This window comes from Calliphora vicina, chromosome 3 (assembly GCF_958450345.1).
Source record: "Calliphora vicina chromosome 3, idCalVici1.1, whole genome shotgun sequence".
In the NCBI taxonomy this organism is placed as follows: Eukaryota; Metazoa; Arthropoda; class Insecta; order Diptera; family Calliphoridae; genus Calliphora; species Calliphora vicina.
This window is the reverse complement of record NC_088782.1, coordinates 6,439,960-6,459,236: the sequence shown is the minus strand read 5'-3', so window position 1 is coordinate 6,459,236 and position 19,277 is coordinate 6,439,960. Positions and strand designations below refer to the sequence as shown.

The 19,277-nt window shown below is 30.9% G+C and overlaps 2 protein-coding genes across 2 annotated transcripts; one reads left to right on the top strand and one right to left on the bottom strand.

Moving 5' to 3' along the window:
- Nucleotides 1–1,411: 1,411 nt before the first annotated feature.
- On the top strand, nucleotides 1,412–3,541 carry LOC135954533 (centrosomal protein of 128 kDa). Its single transcript, XM_065504720.1, has 5 exons — nucleotides 1,412–1,629; nucleotides 1,700–1,813; nucleotides 1,874–2,012; nucleotides 2,070–2,692; nucleotides 2,913–3,541. Exons 1-5 carry the CDS (start codon nucleotides 1,465–1,467, stop codon nucleotides 3,324–3,326), a joined length of 1,455 nt encoding a protein of 484 aa, XP_065360792.1. The 5' UTR covers nucleotides 1,412–1,464; the 3' UTR covers nucleotides 3,327–3,541.
- On the bottom strand, nucleotides 3,328–8,056 carry LOC135954534 (uncharacterized). Its single transcript, XM_065504721.1, has 3 exons — nucleotides 7,711–8,056; nucleotides 3,816–4,014; nucleotides 3,328–3,744 (listed from the first exon to the last, which is right to left on the bottom strand). The coding sequence occupies exons 1-3, from the start codon at nucleotides 7,993–7,995 to the stop codon at nucleotides 3,452–3,454; spliced, it is 777 nt and encodes a 258-aa protein (XP_065360793.1). The 5' UTR covers nucleotides 7,996–8,056; the 3' UTR covers nucleotides 3,328–3,451.
- Between the last annotated feature and the right edge of the window lie 11,221 nt (nucleotides 8,057–19,277).

Here is a 19,277-nt window from a genome sequence, read left to right as displayed (position 1 = left end):
GGACCGATTTCAGCCAGTTTCAATAGGCTTGAGCCGAAAAAAATAATATGTACCAAATTTCATCGAAATATCTTCAAAATTGCAACCTGTACTCTGCGCACAAGGTTTACATGGACAGCCAGCCGATTTGGCTGATTTTTTATTCGATTCGAAATTTTCAGGAGATGGTTTGTAAAAAAAAAATTCAAAAATTCCGGGTAAAACTCGGAAATTCCTTTTTTTGTGAGTAATAAAAGAGCTCCCTAAAGTATGCAGTACAAATTTAGATATTTTATTTGGAAATAAATAAGAACAGGCAGGTTTATGTTGGTTGGAGAAACTTAAAGAACTAACATTGGTAAATGCTACCGGGCAAAGCCGGAGACAACTAGTTTTATATAAATAAAGAGTTGTTACAAATTTTAAACTACTGATCGCTTTTATTTGCAATTAAAAAAATACGTTTAATTTAAAATAAATAAACCACCGTTTTTAAAAGGTAAAAACGTAAAAATATTTTGGACATAAATCAGATTTTTTTCTCTCTTGATGTTAATGTATACTGCCATCAGTCTTATCAGAGACTGTGAGAGCAGCCTATTGGGTTCAAATGTGTAATTTAAGATTTAACGATTGTAATTTTTTTAATTTTGTTCATTTCATTTTATAGTATATTAAATTACCTTTCTGACGATACTAAACACAAGTATTTCCAGTTAATAGTCCATTGTCTTTATTTTTAACGAATTTTAATCAAATTGAAATTGTGTATTTGATAAAAACTTTTGGCAAATGTGTAATTTTAAAAGATAACATGTTAGGGTCGATTTGTATGGATGCAAAAAATAAAAAATCGCCCATGGTTCTGACCTGGTAATATATAATATCAAATACATCATTGTATCTAAAATTGATGCCCGCTTTGGAATCCCAGCTTTGGTATTTTAGAACACATTTAGGCTATATTCAAAATTTCGTAAAAAATAAGTAAAATTCGGAAGGGCCTAGGGAAACCCCTATTAGCATATTTTATGAGTTTTCTACTTAAGAGCTATCCTTGTTGAGTTACCTTTCAAAAAAATATAAAAGCTTTATAAGTTCCCTAAGAATATTTTTTTCTAGGAAGCAAAGTTTGGTTGCAAAGAGTAATAACAGTTTTCCAGGCAAAAAAAACTCGATTCGATCGAATTCAAAATCGATTATTTTTGGACTCGCATCACCGAAATTTTATTCCAAAGGCGTGGAGGACACTTGCCATATGTGCTATTTCATAACTTGTTTTTACATAATTTTATTTTCAATCGGACCATAAAATGCTCCATTGCGCAATGTATTTTAACGAACGATAAAACTCTACTAACTACGTCTACGTTTCGGTAATTTCTATAAATATAAAAATTTTGATTCATAACCAAAAAAAAATATATTTTTTCTCTCTACCAGTAACATTCTTTAAAACCCAATATATTTCGATAATATTCTAAAATGGCCACAGCTAATACTAATGAAGCATCTCCAGATACCATGTATGCTGAATATTTACAAGATGAAGCTCCTATAGCGTCATCAAAAAAGAAAAAGTTGACCAAGGCGGAAAAAATGGAACTAAAACGTAAAGAAGAAGTAGAATTTAAAAAATTGGAATTAAGAGTAAGTTCTCTTTCCGCCCACAATAAGAATTGAGAAAGCATATAACATGAAATGTCTACAACACACATAGGATCTTATGAGAAGAGAATATGAAATGTCCAAGAAAACGGCAAAGAAGTACAGAGAACGTTGGGAAAACATGTGTCGGGAAATCAAGTTGAAAGAAATGAAAAAGGAACTAGAGGTATGATGTTTGCAAAAGAGAATAATAACATGTTCTAACTGATTAAAGTTATAAGTTTAGGATTGGGAAAAGAAAATTAATCGAGTTATGCAGCAAAAAGATGAAAAAGTGAAACTCATACTAGATGAAATTGCGGTAACTGAGGAAATGCATAAAAATAACTTTTCCACGCAACTACAAATGATGGACTATTTAAAAGGTTGATTATGTTATTATTGTATTAACATGTCTTTGCAATAATGTTATTCCTTGCCAGATATTTTAAAAACATTTCAAGAAACCTCTCGTCTTTTGTATGAGCAACAGGCCTCTGAGATCTTGCATGACTTTTACCGGGAAGTTGCCGAAAGAAGCGAAATCGATAGTCGTGTTAAATTGAATTGTGAAAGTGTGGCCCATGCTACTGAACTTATAGCTGAACAAGAACTGTTAAGCGATTATCAAATATTCCTGGACAAACAAGATGATCGTGTAAATACCGAAATTGAAAAACGTTATCGTTTACGTGATGCCATCACTAAGAAAATGAAGGATCTACGCAAACAGTTAATAGAATTTCTTGATTCACTACGCAATGTTTCATTAGATGTCCACAAATATGAACGCATAAATGCTTTAATGGAACGTCAGCGTAATTTTGTTTCAGAATCAAAAAAACTTAACGATGTAGAGCAACGCGGTTCAAGTGTTTACGCTGATCTACAGCATGATCTAGTGCAAGTGGAGACAGAAGCCAAGCGCAAGATCAATGACTTGAAATTGGAACATGGTTATTTTCTGCAAATGCGCAAAGATATAGAAAATGAAATGAAATTAGATCGCGAACAAACGCATGAGAAACTTAGAATTATGACTAGTGAAAGTTTTAAAGTGCTTAAAGTAAGTTTTCACGGTACATAGATACATGCCTGCAAAAAGAACTATATGTGATTTTTAGAAACAAAATTATTTGAGAGCCATATTCATATATCTAATCCGCAAGGGTCGCAAATTAATATTGTTCAGTTTTATTTTGGCTTCCCTGAAAGTTTTTAAAAAAACTCATAGATCTTTTTGCAGACATGACAACGGTATCATAAGTATGTGATGTTTCTTTCAGAAATATGAAAAATTACAAAAATATGGTGAATTATTACTGTCTCTGGCTGCCAATTGTAGAAAATTCCAAACAGAATCAGAAAAAGTTGTAGCCTGGGGTGACTTTCAGGAAGCCAGAATTGAAAGTGAAATTGATAAAGAACCATTTGAATTGGAAATTATAAATCTAAAAGACCATGTAGATATAACCGAAGCTGAGCTACAAACCAATATCGAATTAATGAAGCATTTCTGGAGACGTCAGGCTTTAGCCGAAGCTCAAATTGTACTACTTGAAGAAAAGAAACATAAACTGCTAAAGGAAAATCAAAGTTATATTGACACAATCAAACGTTTAAGCAAGGCCGATAATGTGGATGATCTTAAGGAAACTTTGAAAGTGCAAAGTGCTTTAGATAAGGATAATATAACATAGATCTGATGGAATGATACATTTTACATATTTGGTTTATTAGAAAACCCTTTTTTTTTGTTTTGTTTTATACAATTTTTTTCACTAACAATTTAATAACTCTTAATTCAAGATCACTTATATAATAGTTACTGTTTGGGATTATAATTGAGCACATCAAATGTTAAAATTTTATAAAATGATACCGACCAATCCGGGTCAACGACATCAGCTGGATTTTCCGAATAGTTACGGCGAAAACGTATAAATATTTCGGCAAAAACAATACGATGAGGCACTGACAACACCTCGTAAGGAGTTTTAAGATCCAAGTCTAGTTTTCTTAAGATATCACTAATTTCGACTGTCTCCTCAATTGAATCAAAATCCTTGGTATTACGCAAACCCACAAATAACATATCAATGAAACAATATCTCCGATCTGTAATTAAATATAAATTTTTGTTAAATATTAAAAGAATAAATAAATTCGAGTGTGTTTTCTCCAAGTACCATAGTTTTGTTTTGTTGTTACTTTCATGGGTATGGCTCGACGTAAGTGTTCTGCTTCAAATCGTACCAATTTCAGACGAATATCGTTCCGTGATAACATCATATCTTGCGTTATTTGTTGATATCCAGTGGGAGTGGTAAATTGCCTTATTTTGAGGGCATTTTGATCACGTATAATGTTTGTTAAGACCACTGCAGCCTATATAATGAAATTGAAATAACATGGGTTTAAAATTTATTGGTTGTTTTGTTAGCTTATGTATGTATTTAACATTAGTTAGCATGTTGAGTTGATTTAGGTGAAATTTATGTTGTTGAAAATTGTTTATTAGTTCAACAACGCTGGTTGGTGTCTTTGCTAAGGTGTGTTGGCAGTACATCTCTAAACCATTTTAACAACTACTATTGTGAATTACAGTCAATGGATAAAAATAACAGGGTGTTGTTGTATTTTGCAGAAAATTAAAGAAATTAATATTTTTTAACATATTTTGTTTGATTTTTTTAAATCGATTTAAATAATAATATAAAATGGTAGATTTTTGCAGCTGAGAAATAAATTTAACAAATAAACAAAATGATATCAAAAAGTCGATGAAAACAGCGACACATAAATAACTAAAGCATTGGGAATATATTAGCGGTATTCACAATGTACAGTACTTGCCCTTGTAATGTAGAAAAATATCACATTAGCTTTTTTACTAAGCCAATACCCCCACATCATGAATACCGCTATTGTCAGCATAAGGTACTTAGTACATTTTCTATTAGTACATTTTCTAACTATTTTTTATATTTTAGCGAACTTAACCCTTAAATGCATGATTTTTACTTTTATTTTTCTATAAAGTATCAAATATTTAGTTGATTTTTATTTATTATATTTCATTTAGCTTTAGTTTGATTTAGAATTTCGTTAGCTGAAACTTTTCGTACTCCATTTGATTTTTCTGAATTAGAATCTGAATTAGTATCAAGCTTATATTCGTCTAAAATTAAGTGGAACTGGAATGTGGACAATTGGCAACAATATGCATTAAAGGGTTAACACATTGTATTATATCTATTGTTACTAAAGTTGCGATCAAAATGATATTGGCATAGAATAAATACATAGAACGGAAGGTGAGAGAAAAGTCAATGAACAAAATTAAACAAAATTACTCTTTTTCACACATTTAGGCTATACAATAAGAAAATACATGGAAATACATTGTCATGAATTAAGTTTTTGACAACCGACTTAGGTTTTTGGCTCTCAGTTACCTATCAAGTTGCCATTTATGGAAAAAAATTAATCAAAGCAATCACACATACGATTAAGTGTTCTTTCATATAGTTTTTTAACTAATACATTCTCACCACTTAGGTTTTTGATAACTGAGTTAGGTCTATGACAGCAGAGTTTCCGATCTATAAGTATCAGTAGTCGAGATAATAATACATTTCAAAATTATCCAATATTTCTTTAAACGATTTAAATTTTTTTATTAAAATTAAATTAATAAACTAATCTTTATATATAAAAATTAACCCCCATATGCATAAACAATTTTTAAATTTATCAAAGGTTTATAAATCAAATTTTGTATGAAAATTTTGTTTTTGTAAAAATTTAGAAAAATTCAAAGAATTAATTATTACTGCCTCCTTTTTTTGAGAAACTTGAAGAGCTAACAACACTACCTCACTACAAATTTTATATATTTATGACTGCACAAATAGTATTCCGATATGTTACAAACTGAATGAAGAAATCAATTCAACCAGAGCTGTAAATGAATAATTCTTTTTTGATTTAATACGTTACGAATTAGCTAAATTTTGAATTAATTCTTTTCACAACAAAAAAAAAAATTTAATGAAATTTTAATCAATTCAAACGAATTATGCAGAAATGAATTTCAATTCATTTCCAATTCAAATGAATTTGTAAAAAGGAGTTTCAATTCAAATGAATCTGTAAAATTATTTTCAATTTGTTTGAATTGAATTCATTCAAATAAATTGGAACAATGAATTGTAATCCAAATTAATGAAATCAAAAATGAGTTGCAATCAATTAAATTCAAGAGCAAATCTAGGGGAAATGATAAATAAAAATTTTAGTTACTTTTAGCAAATAAACAAAATTTTCCCATTTTGATAGGTTACCTAATAATTCAATTCCTATTCTGCCGCTACCTGACAATTCCAGTATATCATGGGAATTTCAAATCTAATAACACGGAGCAACGTTGGAAAAAAACTTTGAAAACAACCTAGCGTGGGTTATAGGTCTTGGTGAGTACACATTACAAATTGTGTCACAAAATTTCAGAAACACCCTCAAATTCAGAAGTTATTCTAAGAACCCGTTTTCTGTGATGTTCGTCAACTTAACGATCTGTAACTCAGTCAGTTTTTGTCCGATTTTATTTTTTTTAATGTGTTTGGAAAGAAAACTGGTGACGCTTTAAAACGATATGAATTATACATTTGTAAGCTATAAGTATTGTTTTTGTTAAGAATATCTAAAAAACTAAATTTATCAACTTTTCTGATTTTAGTCGCTTTTCATTGCTTATTTTGATATGAAAGCTAATAAAAATTTATATCAATGTATAAAGAAAATTTAGTTCTTAATAAAACATGGTTTTAATTTTTCAAATCGGATAAAAACTATAAAAGTTATTCAACTTTTCATTAATAACTTTTTGAGTATTTTCTCCCCCAGTTCATATAAAAAAAACAAAAAAAAAAAATACAAAACAAAATACTTGTAAAATTTTTAATTTACAAGGTAAATTTTTTGGAACTTTTTTCGAAAAAGTTTAATAACTTTGCAAATATAAACCGATTTTAATCCGTAATATCTTGTTTTTGTCTATATAAAATTGTCTTTAATACATTGTGCAATATAATTGGTTTTCATTGAAAAAAAATTAAAATTGTTGAATTTGAAAAATTACGATAAAAATAATAAAAAAAAATTTTAAACTTTTTATAATAACTTAAACAATTTCTTGGAATATACATTTTACCCAGATACAAGATGAAAGCTTAATTTTTGCCTATCTATAATTGTTTAGAAGTTTTAAATCGGTCTAAAAATGTGTGAGTTAGAGGTACTAAAGTACTACGACCTACCATAAAACAAATTTTGAAAACGGTTTTAGTATGTCCTCACCTAGACCTATAACCCCCATTAGGTCGCTTTTCAAGTTCTGACAAAAAGTGTCATTTTGTAGCAGAGTGTATTTTTTTGTCTTTGGACTATAATAGGTGATAACCAATCGAGAGCTTTCTTTTACATAAAAAATTAGTTGAATAACAAAACGACAGTGATTACTTTAGATTTACTTACAAAATCAATTCAAATTTCAATCAATTCAATTCAAATGAGTTGGATTTGAATTGCTAATTCTTTTTTCTAATTCATTTGAAAGCATTCATTTACAGCTCTGATACCCACTATATTTTCTGATGGTGGATATAAAAAAGCATAAATTATGCATTCTGTACGATATCATAAAACAATGCCACTTCTATCTTATTTAAAAATCGTTCAGAGGAATCTTCCCTCAAATAAATACACAGAATGAAATGAAAAATCCGCTATGTAAAGGTGTTGTTTCATGGCTGCTCTAAAATTTGTATTCTTTTGGAAGTTATTACATTAAAAAGTTTCCGATAGTTTTGGAACAGGGAGAATATTTAAGCATATGGATCTCTGAGGCTGAAGGTCTGACTGTTGGGCTTAGTTTCAAAATCGCCGAATATTTCGTTAAGGTCGTTCAACAAGCCAGAGACTCTGAAAGCTCACAAATGGAATACATGACAAGAGTCCAATAACTAATCATCCATGTTTACAAACTTTAAAAATTATTCTTAATAAACTCGTGATTTTTACCTGTTTTGATCCTCTTATGAATTCCGATTCCACAAATTCTGGATCCCAAAATAATTGAAATTTGTACAACATTATTTTGGTTAAAAAATATGTCCAGGGATTATGTAAATATACTAATCTCGGTATAATTTTTCGTTTCTCATTGTTAAATTCCATTTGACGTTTCCAATTATGTATGTGACGCGGCATTTGGGGACATCGCCTCCAACAATTTGTGATTAATTTTGATGTATGGCTATTTAACGAAAATATAAAAGATAATTTACGTAGAAATTTTGTTAACATTTTGTTTCTTTTTTTGTTGAAATTTTTATAAAACTTTGTTTTGTTTAGAAGAATAAAATGCCAAAAGTTCAACTTTCTTTTCAAAATAAAATCAATTTTGTATTTCTCTTTGCATTATGATTTTTTGTTTTTTTTTTTTTGAAATTAATCAAATAAAAACACCCACTTAATTTCAGTGTTTTGAAATATTGTTTTCATTAAATTTGAATAGTGGCAATAGTTGGTGGTGAATATTAATATTTTTCGGCTTGATTTTATAAGAAAAAAACTCTAAATATCTGATATTATTTTTTCTCTCATATGTGTTACTTAATTTTAGTGTAAAGAATGTTTAGATAAACTTAAAAAAGTCTACAAGAATATTTCCTTGTGGTTTTACCAGAGACCACCTAAACTGACTGTTGAAATGTATGAAATTTAAATAAAATTCCCATTTGCCTATGAAAGCAAATTTCTTTGTCCGATTTGATAATGTTGCTTTGGCATTTTTTTTATTGTTTTTTCTTTATATTTTTTTAATATTTTGTTGTTTTTTTTGGGTTTTGGAGTCGTGAGTCATGAATAGCCTTGGAGAGTTATGTTTTAAAACGCCATTTCGCGCTTAATAACTAGTTAATGATGATCTTTTATCTGTATTATAGTAGTATACTAGTTGCTTCAAGATGTGGCATATTTGTATGTATCGTATAATATGCAACATCCAACACACACACTAACTAACGTACTCAACATAGATACATACATACATATGTATGTATGGATAATATTTATATTATGCTCCGCTCCGTATCGTACCCGTGGAAGAACTCTGTGTGTTATTTAAAAATTCAAACGAAACAAGTTTTTGTTTTTATTGGTCAAATGTGGTGGTTAAGCATGGCCAGGATCCTTTTGGCAGTCAGTACTACTACATGGCGCACTGATTAGCTGTAAGAACTATACGCCACCAAACAAACTTACATATACGAGAGACTAGTTTGTTTTTCTTTATTTTGTATCTGTTTTTTTTGGTTTATTTTGTTGGTGTGCACACACATTTAATGCCACAAAGAAATGGCAAAGTAAAACTGAAAAAAAAAGAAAAAAAATCTCAAAATCCAGTTTAGACCAGACGCGTGAGTTTTTTTTTTAATTCGAGTCCAAAAATAACACAAATTTTCATACCCTATATTACAATTTTAAATGTATTGTATTGCATGGCTGGCATGTCATGGTGTATGAGTATGAAACTGAAGATTTTATTTATACACAAATTTACGTTTATAGTGTTCGTTTGCAGCAAGACTGTCTTAGCTTTAAATTTAATATATGTTTGTGAAAACCGCATACTACAAAACATTTCCTGAATGAACTCATTTAGATAATTCCTCTAAATTTTACTAGAGAAATCAGAGCCTGAAATCGAACAATATATCGATGGCCTATATTCAAAACCCTCTATCTTTGATTTTCATGAAAATAACATTTTTGATGCTAAAATGTTCAGTAAAACAGCCCTCATCTATGGTGTGAATTTCATAACAAACATATTTTTTGTTTTGCTGTTTTATTTGCATTTTTGTTATTTCTCTATCTTATGTATACAATTAATTTTTTTTATCTTTTCAAATAATTAATTTTCAAATATTTTTTTGGAATAATTTCTTCTTGCAATTCTTTTTCTCTTACCAATTTTTTGCATGCTGAACATGATTTTACATTTTTTCAATCATTTATCAAAATAGCGAATGCCGATTCTGAATTGAATTACCGTGAAAATAGTTTACCTTTAGTCTGCTTTTACACAGGGCAAGTTTTCTTGCGCAAGTCTAGAGTTTATAGGAGAGAGAGGCAAGAAGAAAGAAGAGGGGTACACACTTGCTTGTACTGGCAAGTCTCTTCAATTCTCTTTTGTTTTCTCATTTTCATTATGGCGTCTATTAGGTTTTGACATACAAAATTGAACACAGACTTGCTGTGTGTAAACGGTCGAGCAAGTTTAAAAGGGAATCGAAGAGACTTGCTTCAAGTAAACTTGCTGTGTGTAAATGCAGACTTATATTTTTGGAAAAGTAAATATTTTAAAGTTGGAGTTTGCTTAAAAATGTGTCTACAAGGTGGCGCAAATGTAAACTTTCGATGTTTTTTGGCTGTAATTAAAAAAAAAATTGAAAAACTTTGATTCTTCTTGTGGATTATTTTTATTTGGTCTTTTAATTTTTTCGTCGAGAATATGATGACAGTTGATTGTCATTTGAGCCCTTTTTATGGCATTTTCCATCACTTTGGCCAAAACTTCCGGCGATAGGTCCTCACATTCTTGACGGATATTGTCTTTAAGAGCTGCAATAGTCTGAGACTTGTTGACATACACCCGCGACTTCAAAAAGCCCCACAAAAAGAAGTCTGGAGCGTTCAAATCAGCCGATCTTGCTGGCCAGTGCAAATCGCCAAAACGGGAGATTAGGCGCCCGGGAAATGCATCCTTCAGCATATCGGTTGTGGCACGTGCAGTGTGTGCCGTTGCACCGTCCTGTTGGAACCACATGTTTTCCAATCCCAATTCATCAAGTTGCGGCAAAAAGAACTCGTTGATCATTGCTCTGTATCGCTCACCATTCACAGTAACCGTTAGGCCCGCGACGTCTTCGAAGAAAAAAGTTCCGATGACTCCTCCAGCGAAAACAGCACACCATACAGTGACTTTGAGCGGATGTAATGGCTCTTCGTGGGTTACACGCGGATTTTCAGTGCCCCAGAAGCGTAAATTTTGCTTATTTACATACGTACCCGCTAAGATGGAAATGGGCCTCATCACTCATAATTATTTTTGATGAAAAAACCGACCGATTATTGGTCAAATAAATAGTCAGCAATATTTCGCGTTCTGGAGCAGTGTAGCGTAACATTGTTTATTAACGTGTATTTCGCATGTGTTTACTACACAAATGACAATCGCAAAATTTATAGTATTTTCTGATAGGAGGATTACTTTTGCGCCACCTTATACTTTTAAAGTGTCATCTATCTTATCATTTTCATACATAGGCGCAATTTACATTAAGACTTTTCAGACGTCTGTTTTTTCGAATTCCCTTTTGAGAATCTTCCAAAAAATCATGAACATTTACACAGTGATTTTTTACATGAAATTAAATTTGTCTTGTTTTTTTTTGACATTTAATTGTTGATTCTCTTTAGTTGTTTATTCGTAATATTTTTTTTAAACGAAAACATCTTATTTGATTGTGGAAAATAAATTGGAAAATTTTTTAAATTGTTTTTTAAAAGTAAATTCAAAATGTGTGATGAAATAATTGAAAAAATATTTGATTTAACTTTAAAAAAAATTTCTCTTTTAATATAAATAATGTTTTCACTTCAACAAACGAAAAATTATAAAACATAATAAGAAGAATACGAATAAGTGTAAAGAGGAATGTCAAAAAGAAACATGAAAAACCGAAATCATGTTTGTTTTCTTACCCCCCATTCTTGAAAACAGACGTCTGGGCAAACATGAAAAAAAATCATCATGTAAATTTCGTGATACACATTGAAAATTTTGTGAAGAAAAACCCTCTATCTCTCATAAAGTCCCCAATAGTGCAAAATTTTAAAAACCAATTATATATGATATTCAGTTGTTGCTTTAAAAAAATATTGTAGAATACCGAATTTTAATACCTCAAGTAATACGCGAAAAAACAGGCTTTTGGCTCTCCTGAAAAGTTGTGTTTTTTAAGATAGAGAGCTTTGAATATAGGCCTTCGATATTATATAAGAACTTATTATTAATTTTTGTGCATTTTTTGTAAACTTTTACTTTTGAGTTATGACATTATTCCCGCAATTGAGGTTTTATTTGCATCTTTAATGTGTGAGTGAGTTGAGAACAAACAAAATTTTTAACTTGAATGGTTTTTATGAATTGTAAGAGATGAAGATATTTGATTAAATTCTTCAGTTATATCAAGATTATTGACTTTATACATATATACATACATACATACATACATATAAATATAAATATATAGTTAATTTTAATATGTATTCGCATAAAAGCATTGCACATATTTTCGGCGAAAAGCTGTTAAAAAGAAGAAAATAATAATAATTTTGCAGTAATATTACTGCAAAATTATTATTATTTTTAAAGTAAGACGACTATTTATAACATGCATGTTTAGGTAAAATCGTGTCCAAAATTTAAAAGGAAAAACTATAAATTATTTTAGCTTAAGAGCTTATTTTATCAAATTTAGCATCGATTTTAAACTAAATATGAATAATGGATTCTATTATTCTCGGGAAATAATGTATTAAATTTTCCTGTTTCAAACAGAGAAAACAGTTTTGTTTATTATAACCGAACTAATCGAATGATTAAGTTTTTTTTTGTAGCTGAATAATTTTATTTGTGATGATACAAATTTAGTTGTTTCAATAGTAATTCTTCTTTGTCAACTGTCTTTCTGTTGTTAGAATCGAAAAAATCGATGGATATAATCGAATAACACGATTGACAACAAATCACAACGAATCAGATTTATATGTGCAGAAATAATTCTATTACTTTAAGAATAAAACTAAATAACCCTAGTCCAGATAGTAGAAGATTGAGAACTAACGATAACTTCACCAAATATATATTGGCCGATGAAGCATCAACATGGAGAATATTAAAGATCGTTGCACAATATTTGAAATTATTGTAAATGCACTAAAAATTTCACGAAGAATCATGGTGTGATCCCGAATTTTTGTGAATTTCAAGTTCAGTCCTTTGTCCTATTTTACGTTAAATTAAAGCTTAATGTATGACTTAAAAATGCGGGATTTTTTAAATATTTTAGCTTTTATTTTGAAACATTTGTACAATATAAATTTATTCAAAGTATTGGCCGTTGTTGGCTATAACCTTTTCCTATCTATCTGGCAACATATGGATTCCGAGCCACAAGAACTGCTCATCTTTTGAGGCCAAGAACGAATCAAGCCAATATCGGATACTCTTTTCCAAAGTGAAGCGTATCCCACAGAGAGCGTTCTGCATCTATCGAAACATGGTTCGGACTATAAAGCGGGTGAGGAAAAACTTCCCAAATTCTAAATACTTAATGTCTAATGTCGGTACAGGTTCCTCATAATAGATAGGACTTTTTTGCTCCCAAGATAACAGTGAATTATCTTAGCGCCATGGATATTTGGCTTTGGTGTCGATTCGGCTGTCATAATGGGTCCATTTTTCATTGCAAGTAATGATTCGATGCAAAAATGATATTCTTTTATAGCGTTCAAGAAGCATTTCTGATATACAAAATCGTCTTTCAAGCTCCTTCAGTTTCAATTTGTATGGTACCCAATTTCCCAGCTTTTGGATGAATCCTGCTGCTTGCAAACGTTTTAAAATTGCTGCTTGAGTAGCTCCCAAAGATTTTGCAAGCTCTTGTTGAGTTTGACAACATGAAGAAATGCCTCCAATTCTCGGTTTTTTTTTTTGCTGGCCAGGGCGCCCTTTGTGTTCCATGTGAAAATCAAAACTTTTGTACCGCACAAGCCATCTTTCGCACTTCGAAACCGAAGAAACACATTCACCATAGTGGTAAATAAATCTGTAACTTCTAAACTCTTAGTCCTGTTTGAATTAAATTTCACATGAGCAAACAGGTCGAGGGGGTTATCAAAGTTGGACACTTCGAGTATGTTGAGTTTTTAATACGATCCAAAAATAAATTGTTTAAAAATAATGACTGAGTCCAAAGTTATATATATTTGAATTTAAAAAGGCGATTTTTAGCTAAGAAAATGTATAAGAAAATTATACTTTTTGAAAAACTAACTTTACATTAAATATATTAAAAGTCAATATCAAAATGTAGTGACCCATTTTAGTTGGCCCAATATGGTCTTAACTATTTATTAAATGATTGCGATAACGCCGATCCTGGATGAAAAAAATTTAAAAATCACATTTCTGGAATTGCGCGATTCTTGATAACAAGTTTCAAAATTTGTTTTTATTTTTCCATTTTCAATAGAAAACTCTATAAAAATGGAAAATTACATTCTTAGTTTTTTACACTTTTACACAACAAACATATTTTTTTTCTTGTGTTTGTTGTGTAAAAGTGTAAAAATATCAGAGTGTAATTTTCCATTTTTTTGAATTGAATACCTTTTATATTACTCTAAAATTTCATTAAAAATTATTCATAAATAAAAAATTTAATTTCAATTTGTATCTTTGCAAAAACTCAATAAAAAACATTTTTTGGTCATATTTTTCAAATAAATATTCCATACATTTTTTAATTGTCAAAAGTTGTATATATTTTTAGCAAATAACCAAAATCTCCTATCCATTGATATATAACATGTCTACCTTATTTTTTTTTAAGTGGCAAATTAATTAGGTTAAAGCTAATATATCACAGAGAATGAAAATATCCGCATGACTATATTTAAAGACGTGTGTCCACTAGCAAGTCACTTGCGGATGAACTTCTGCAAGTATTTGCTGAATTGTTTCCACTCAAACCGAAACTTGTGGAAGTCTGCTTCCAGAAGTAGTTTGTAGAAGTTATTACGACGAATTTGCTGCAAGAAATTGCAGATGTGTTTCCACACAATGTGAGTACAACAATTCCATGCAGCTGAAAAATTTCCTGAGAATGTCTAATGATGATTTTGAATACATTTTATCTTTAATTCAAACAAGTATTCAAAAGCAGGATACTAAAATGAGATTGACTATACCTCCCACAGACCGGCTTTTAGTTACTCTTGGATTTTTGCCAACAGGTGAAAAAACAAAAAAAATATTTTTTAAATTTATTCTTGTTTTTCAATTACCAAAAGTGTTTTTCACTACTCCAAACGAATTTATTTTTGTCCATTTTTATGAATTTGGAAAAGAACCAGTGTTGCCATTTTGACGCTTTTCGGGTATTTTATGACGCTTTTTTGGTCTCGTTACCCTTTTAGTTTTTTTAAAAAAGGGTATTTTTTGACGCTTTTTCCATTTTTTGTGGCGCTTTTGGTGCTTTTTGTTAAAACCATGTGATTTTGTAACAAATCAAACTTATAAAAGATCTGAGGGCTAATTACTGCAGTCGAACACGATCGAATACTTATTCGAACTTTCGTTTTTTAATTTTTGGTATTCTCTTATTTGATATCGAATAAAATGTATAGAAAATTATGATTGCGTTCGAAATTTATTTCGATTACGAGTGGGACATTTTGCGCCCTGAGAATTTCATTAAAATCGTTTTGATTTTTAATCAATAATTATTTTATTTTATGATTTTGTTTACTTTGTTTAATAATAAAATAAACAATTTAATTAAAAATTTAAACCTGCTTTTTATATTTAAAGTTTTTTGCTTTTTATCCTTGTTTTGAGTGCCAATTTTATTACTCTTTTTCCCGTTTTTAATGTGTTATTTGCAAAGCGAAAAAATAAATTTTCAAAATTTTTTTTGTTAAAATTATACTTTTTTCTCTTGGCGCTTTTTACTCTTTTTTTCGTAATTTTTTTACCCTTTTTACCCGTTTTTACTATACACTTGACGCTTTTCTTCATTTCTAAAATGGCAACACTGAAAAGAACTAAAAAAAATCAAAACAAAACTGAAAATAGAAGAGAATACCAAAAACCGTTTTCCCGACTTGACTTCTGGTAAGAAAACTTGCGAATCGAATTCGATATCTATAAAGTTCCGAAATAAAAATACTTTATTTTATAGTTATTGTTTCATCTAGAACGCCAAATACACCGGTTTTAAATATAAAACAATTTAGCTCTTGACATTAGGAATTAATTATTCATTCCAAGTGTTCGCAAGATCTGGTTTTCAGAGTTTTAAAATTCTTACTGTTTTAAGGGAAATTTATTTCATTAAGAGCATTAAAAAAGTTATGTACCAAAATTAAAATTCTATTCTCAATTAATACATCTAACTAAAGTAGTTTAAATAGCGTTGAAATGAACTTTATCCCTGCTAATCGTAGAAAATAAATATTGTGAAAAATCTTTGTAAATAATACGAAATTTCTTTCCTGTTCAAATAAAAATCATTGATTGCAAGTTATTTGGGCAAATTCAATTCGATTCGATTCTTTGTGCATTTATATGGGGGTCAAGTTAATTTATTTCAACACATTTTCTGTACACTTGAAGAAGGAGGGGGTAAATGAATCCATAAAATTAAAGTGCGTTCATAGAATATAAACTTAATCTGAACGCACAAACATACAAACTATTGTATTGTTACCACTATATTTGTAAGTGTTGTTGTTGTTATTGTTGCTGCTATTGATATAATTGTTTGGTACATTGTTAAATACAAAATAAATAAATACAATTGAATGCTTCTCGGCTACATACATACATATGTATAAATTTATTTACAATACAAAACTATTCAAACAAACGTTGATATATACAAAAAAAATATATTTAGAAAAAAAAGTGTTCGAATATTTATATTTAGAGTATGTTATTGTTGTTATTGTTTTAATGTGATGATATAATAAAAATGTGTGTTATTGTTGTTGCTGCTGCTGCTGTTGTACTCCACCAAACCACCCACTGGCAGACAGGCACATCTAGAGCCTAGAGTTCTCTTTTCATTAAGTTGGTAAGAGTGTGTGTATAATCAATTTTACACATACATAAGTGCACAAATAATACCCAGTGGGAAAGCAGATGCATTAAAGAGGCCTTCCTAGAGGCCTTATTTTGCAGACACAAAGACACCCAGCCTTGCACAATTCTTTAAATTTTACACGACGTGTCATGGGGAGCCAAGGCCTTGCCTACTCGCTTCTGATATAATTCTTACTTAGGATGATGCTGAGTATTTCATTTATTGATTTACACAGAGAAAACAGATTCGTACTAGCAAACGAATTTGTTGTCAATTGAATACTTCTACTTTGATGACCGAATTTTATAGTTGTGGCTACAAAATTTTAGAATACCGAAAATCTTCCCTATTAACTGATTTTCTAATGCTAGAACCGAAAAAATGTATGCTAGCGAATCATTCGATTGGCAACAAATTCAGTTGCCACTAGGGATGCCAATCCCGATCCCGAAAATCCCGGGATTTTTCGGGATTGGAATTTCCAGAATCCCGGGATTTGTGAAATAGAATCCCGGGATTTTTCGAGATTAACAAATCCCAGAATATTATGAGACTTTTGATATTTTAGGAAGATTTTTGAAGCACTCAAAATACTTAAGCTACGTTTCCGCATACACCGTAATCGGCACCGAAAATGAAATTCCATACATTTGAACCGAAAAAAAGTTCGTTTCAGAACATTTTTTCGGTGCCGATTACGGTGTATGCGGAAACGTAGATTTAGAAAGCTAAATTTCAGCATATTTATAATACTAATCTCGCTTCAAATCCAAACGCAGCCAGATTTTTTCATTTGAATCAATGAGCAGCACGTCTCCCTTGCATTGACAGACTTTTACACAATTTACACTTTTACGAAATTTATGTTCAAGTTATTTTCTGAAGGGGACTAGGGGCAAATGTAGCCCGATTTCCGCAATACTTTACAGTATAATTTCAGAGTACGTAGAGTAGTATAAGGATTGCCGCATAATCAAGATATTTATGACTGCTCAAACAGTACTCCGGGGGACAATTGTATGGAGCTAGGGAAAATCATGGACAATTTTATTTTAATTCAATGCATTAGCTTTTGATTTGTTATATTTTTACTTAAATATATTAATGAAATTAATAGTTTTTATTGTTGAATTTGATGTTTTTGACGTTTAACTAAAATCCCGAAGTCCCGAAAAATCCCGTGATCCCGGGATTTACATTTCTAAAATCCTGAATCCCGGGATTTGTAAAACCCAGTCCCGTTTGGCATCCCTAGTTGCCACTACAAATCAGTTTTATCTGTGTATACTTTTTTTCTTCAATCACTTGTTATTAGAACAGCTTCAAAGAGAAGGCAGGGTGGAATTACTACTGGATCTTAAAGAATGTGTAAACAGATCTTTTAGAAAGGCCTACAAAGTGAAGCCCTAGCAAATTTTCCTGCCCTAGGTAGGTCTGTATTGGTAGTTAGTGTAACCAATTTGTAAGTGTTTGTTGTTATTGTTATTTTATATATATTTTTCGTACGTACGTACGTATGTATCTAAGCACATACAACGATGTGTGCATCAAAACATAACAAACAAAAATATACACAGGCACAACAACAAATGCCGGCAAAACACTTGTGTAATTATTCCAACTGAATCTATTCCAATGAACACAACTGACTGACACGGTCACTGCTGCCTGTCTGCCTGCCTGCATCGTCGTCTACCACCACTGGATTTCCAACTGCAAAAACTTTGATGGGAATCATTTCTGCTCATACAACTTAACAGACTTTTGCAACTCATTGAGGGAGTTTCTCTGCAAAATTGAAGATGTTTTTGATGAAACCCAGAGAATTAAAAATAAGCAGAGAGTGAGTTGGAGAGTTGCATTCTGGATCCTTATAGATAGCGGAGTCGATTAAGCCATGTCCGTCTGTCTGTCTGTCTGTCTGTCTGTCTGTCTGTCTGTCTGTCTGTCTGTCTGTCTGTCTGTCTGTCTGTCTGTCTGTCTGTCTGTCTGTCTGTCTGTCTGTCTGTCTGTCTGTCTGTCTGTCTGTCTGTCTGTCTGTCTGTCTGTCTGTCTGTCTGTCTGTCTGTCTGTCTGTCTGTCTGTCTGTCTGTCTGTCTGTCTGTCTGTCTGTCTGTCTGTCTGTCTGTCTGTCTGTCTGTCTGTCTGTCTGTCTGTCTGTCTGTCTGTCTGTCTGTCTGTCTGTCTGTCTGTCTGTCTGTCTGTCTGTCTGTCTGTCTGTCTGTCTGTCTGTCTGTCTGTCTGTCTGTCTGTCTGTCTGTCTGTCTGTCTGTCTGTCTGTCTGTCTGTCTGTCTGTCTGTCTGTCCGTCTGTCTGTCTGTCTGTCTGTCTGTCTGTTGAAATCAGTTTTCTGAAGACCCCAGATATCTTCGGGATCCAAATCTTCAATAATTCTGTCAGACATGCTTTCGAGAATTTTGCTATTTAAAATCAGCAAAATCGGTCCACAAATGGCTGAGATATGAGGAAAAAACCAAGACAACCTCGATTTTTGACCTATTTTTTTACCTATATCTGGATTACTAAGACATTAATATAGACAATATGGATATCTAATGATAGATATTTCAAAGACATTTGCAACGACGTATATAAGACCATAGTAAGTTGGACCTACAATGGGTCAAAATCGGGAAAAAAATTTTGAAC

Coding starts and splice junctions, on each gene's coding strand:
- LOC135954534 (XM_065504721.1), bottom strand. CDS start 7,995: ATGTTAACAAAATTTCTACGTAAATTATCTTTTATATTTTCGTTAAAT. Junction 4,015..7,710: donor TCATAAGAGGATCAAAACAG/GTAAAAATCACG, acceptor TTCATTATATAG/GCTGCAGTGGTCTTAACAAA. Junction 3,745..3,815: donor AACAACAAAACAAAACTATG/GTACTTGGAGAA, acceptor ATTTAATTACAG/ATCGGAGATATTGTTTCATT.
- LOC135954533 (XM_065504720.1), top strand. CDS start 1,465: ATGGCCACAGCTAATACTAATGAAGCATCTCCAGATACCATGTATGCT. Junction 1,814..1,873: donor AAATGAAAAAGGAACTAGAG/GTATGATGTTTG, acceptor TTATAAGTTTAG/GATTGGGAAAAGAAAATTAA. Junction 2,013..2,069: donor AATGATGGACTATTTAAAAG/GTTGATTATGTT, acceptor ATTCCTTGCCAG/ATATTTTAAAAACATTTCAA.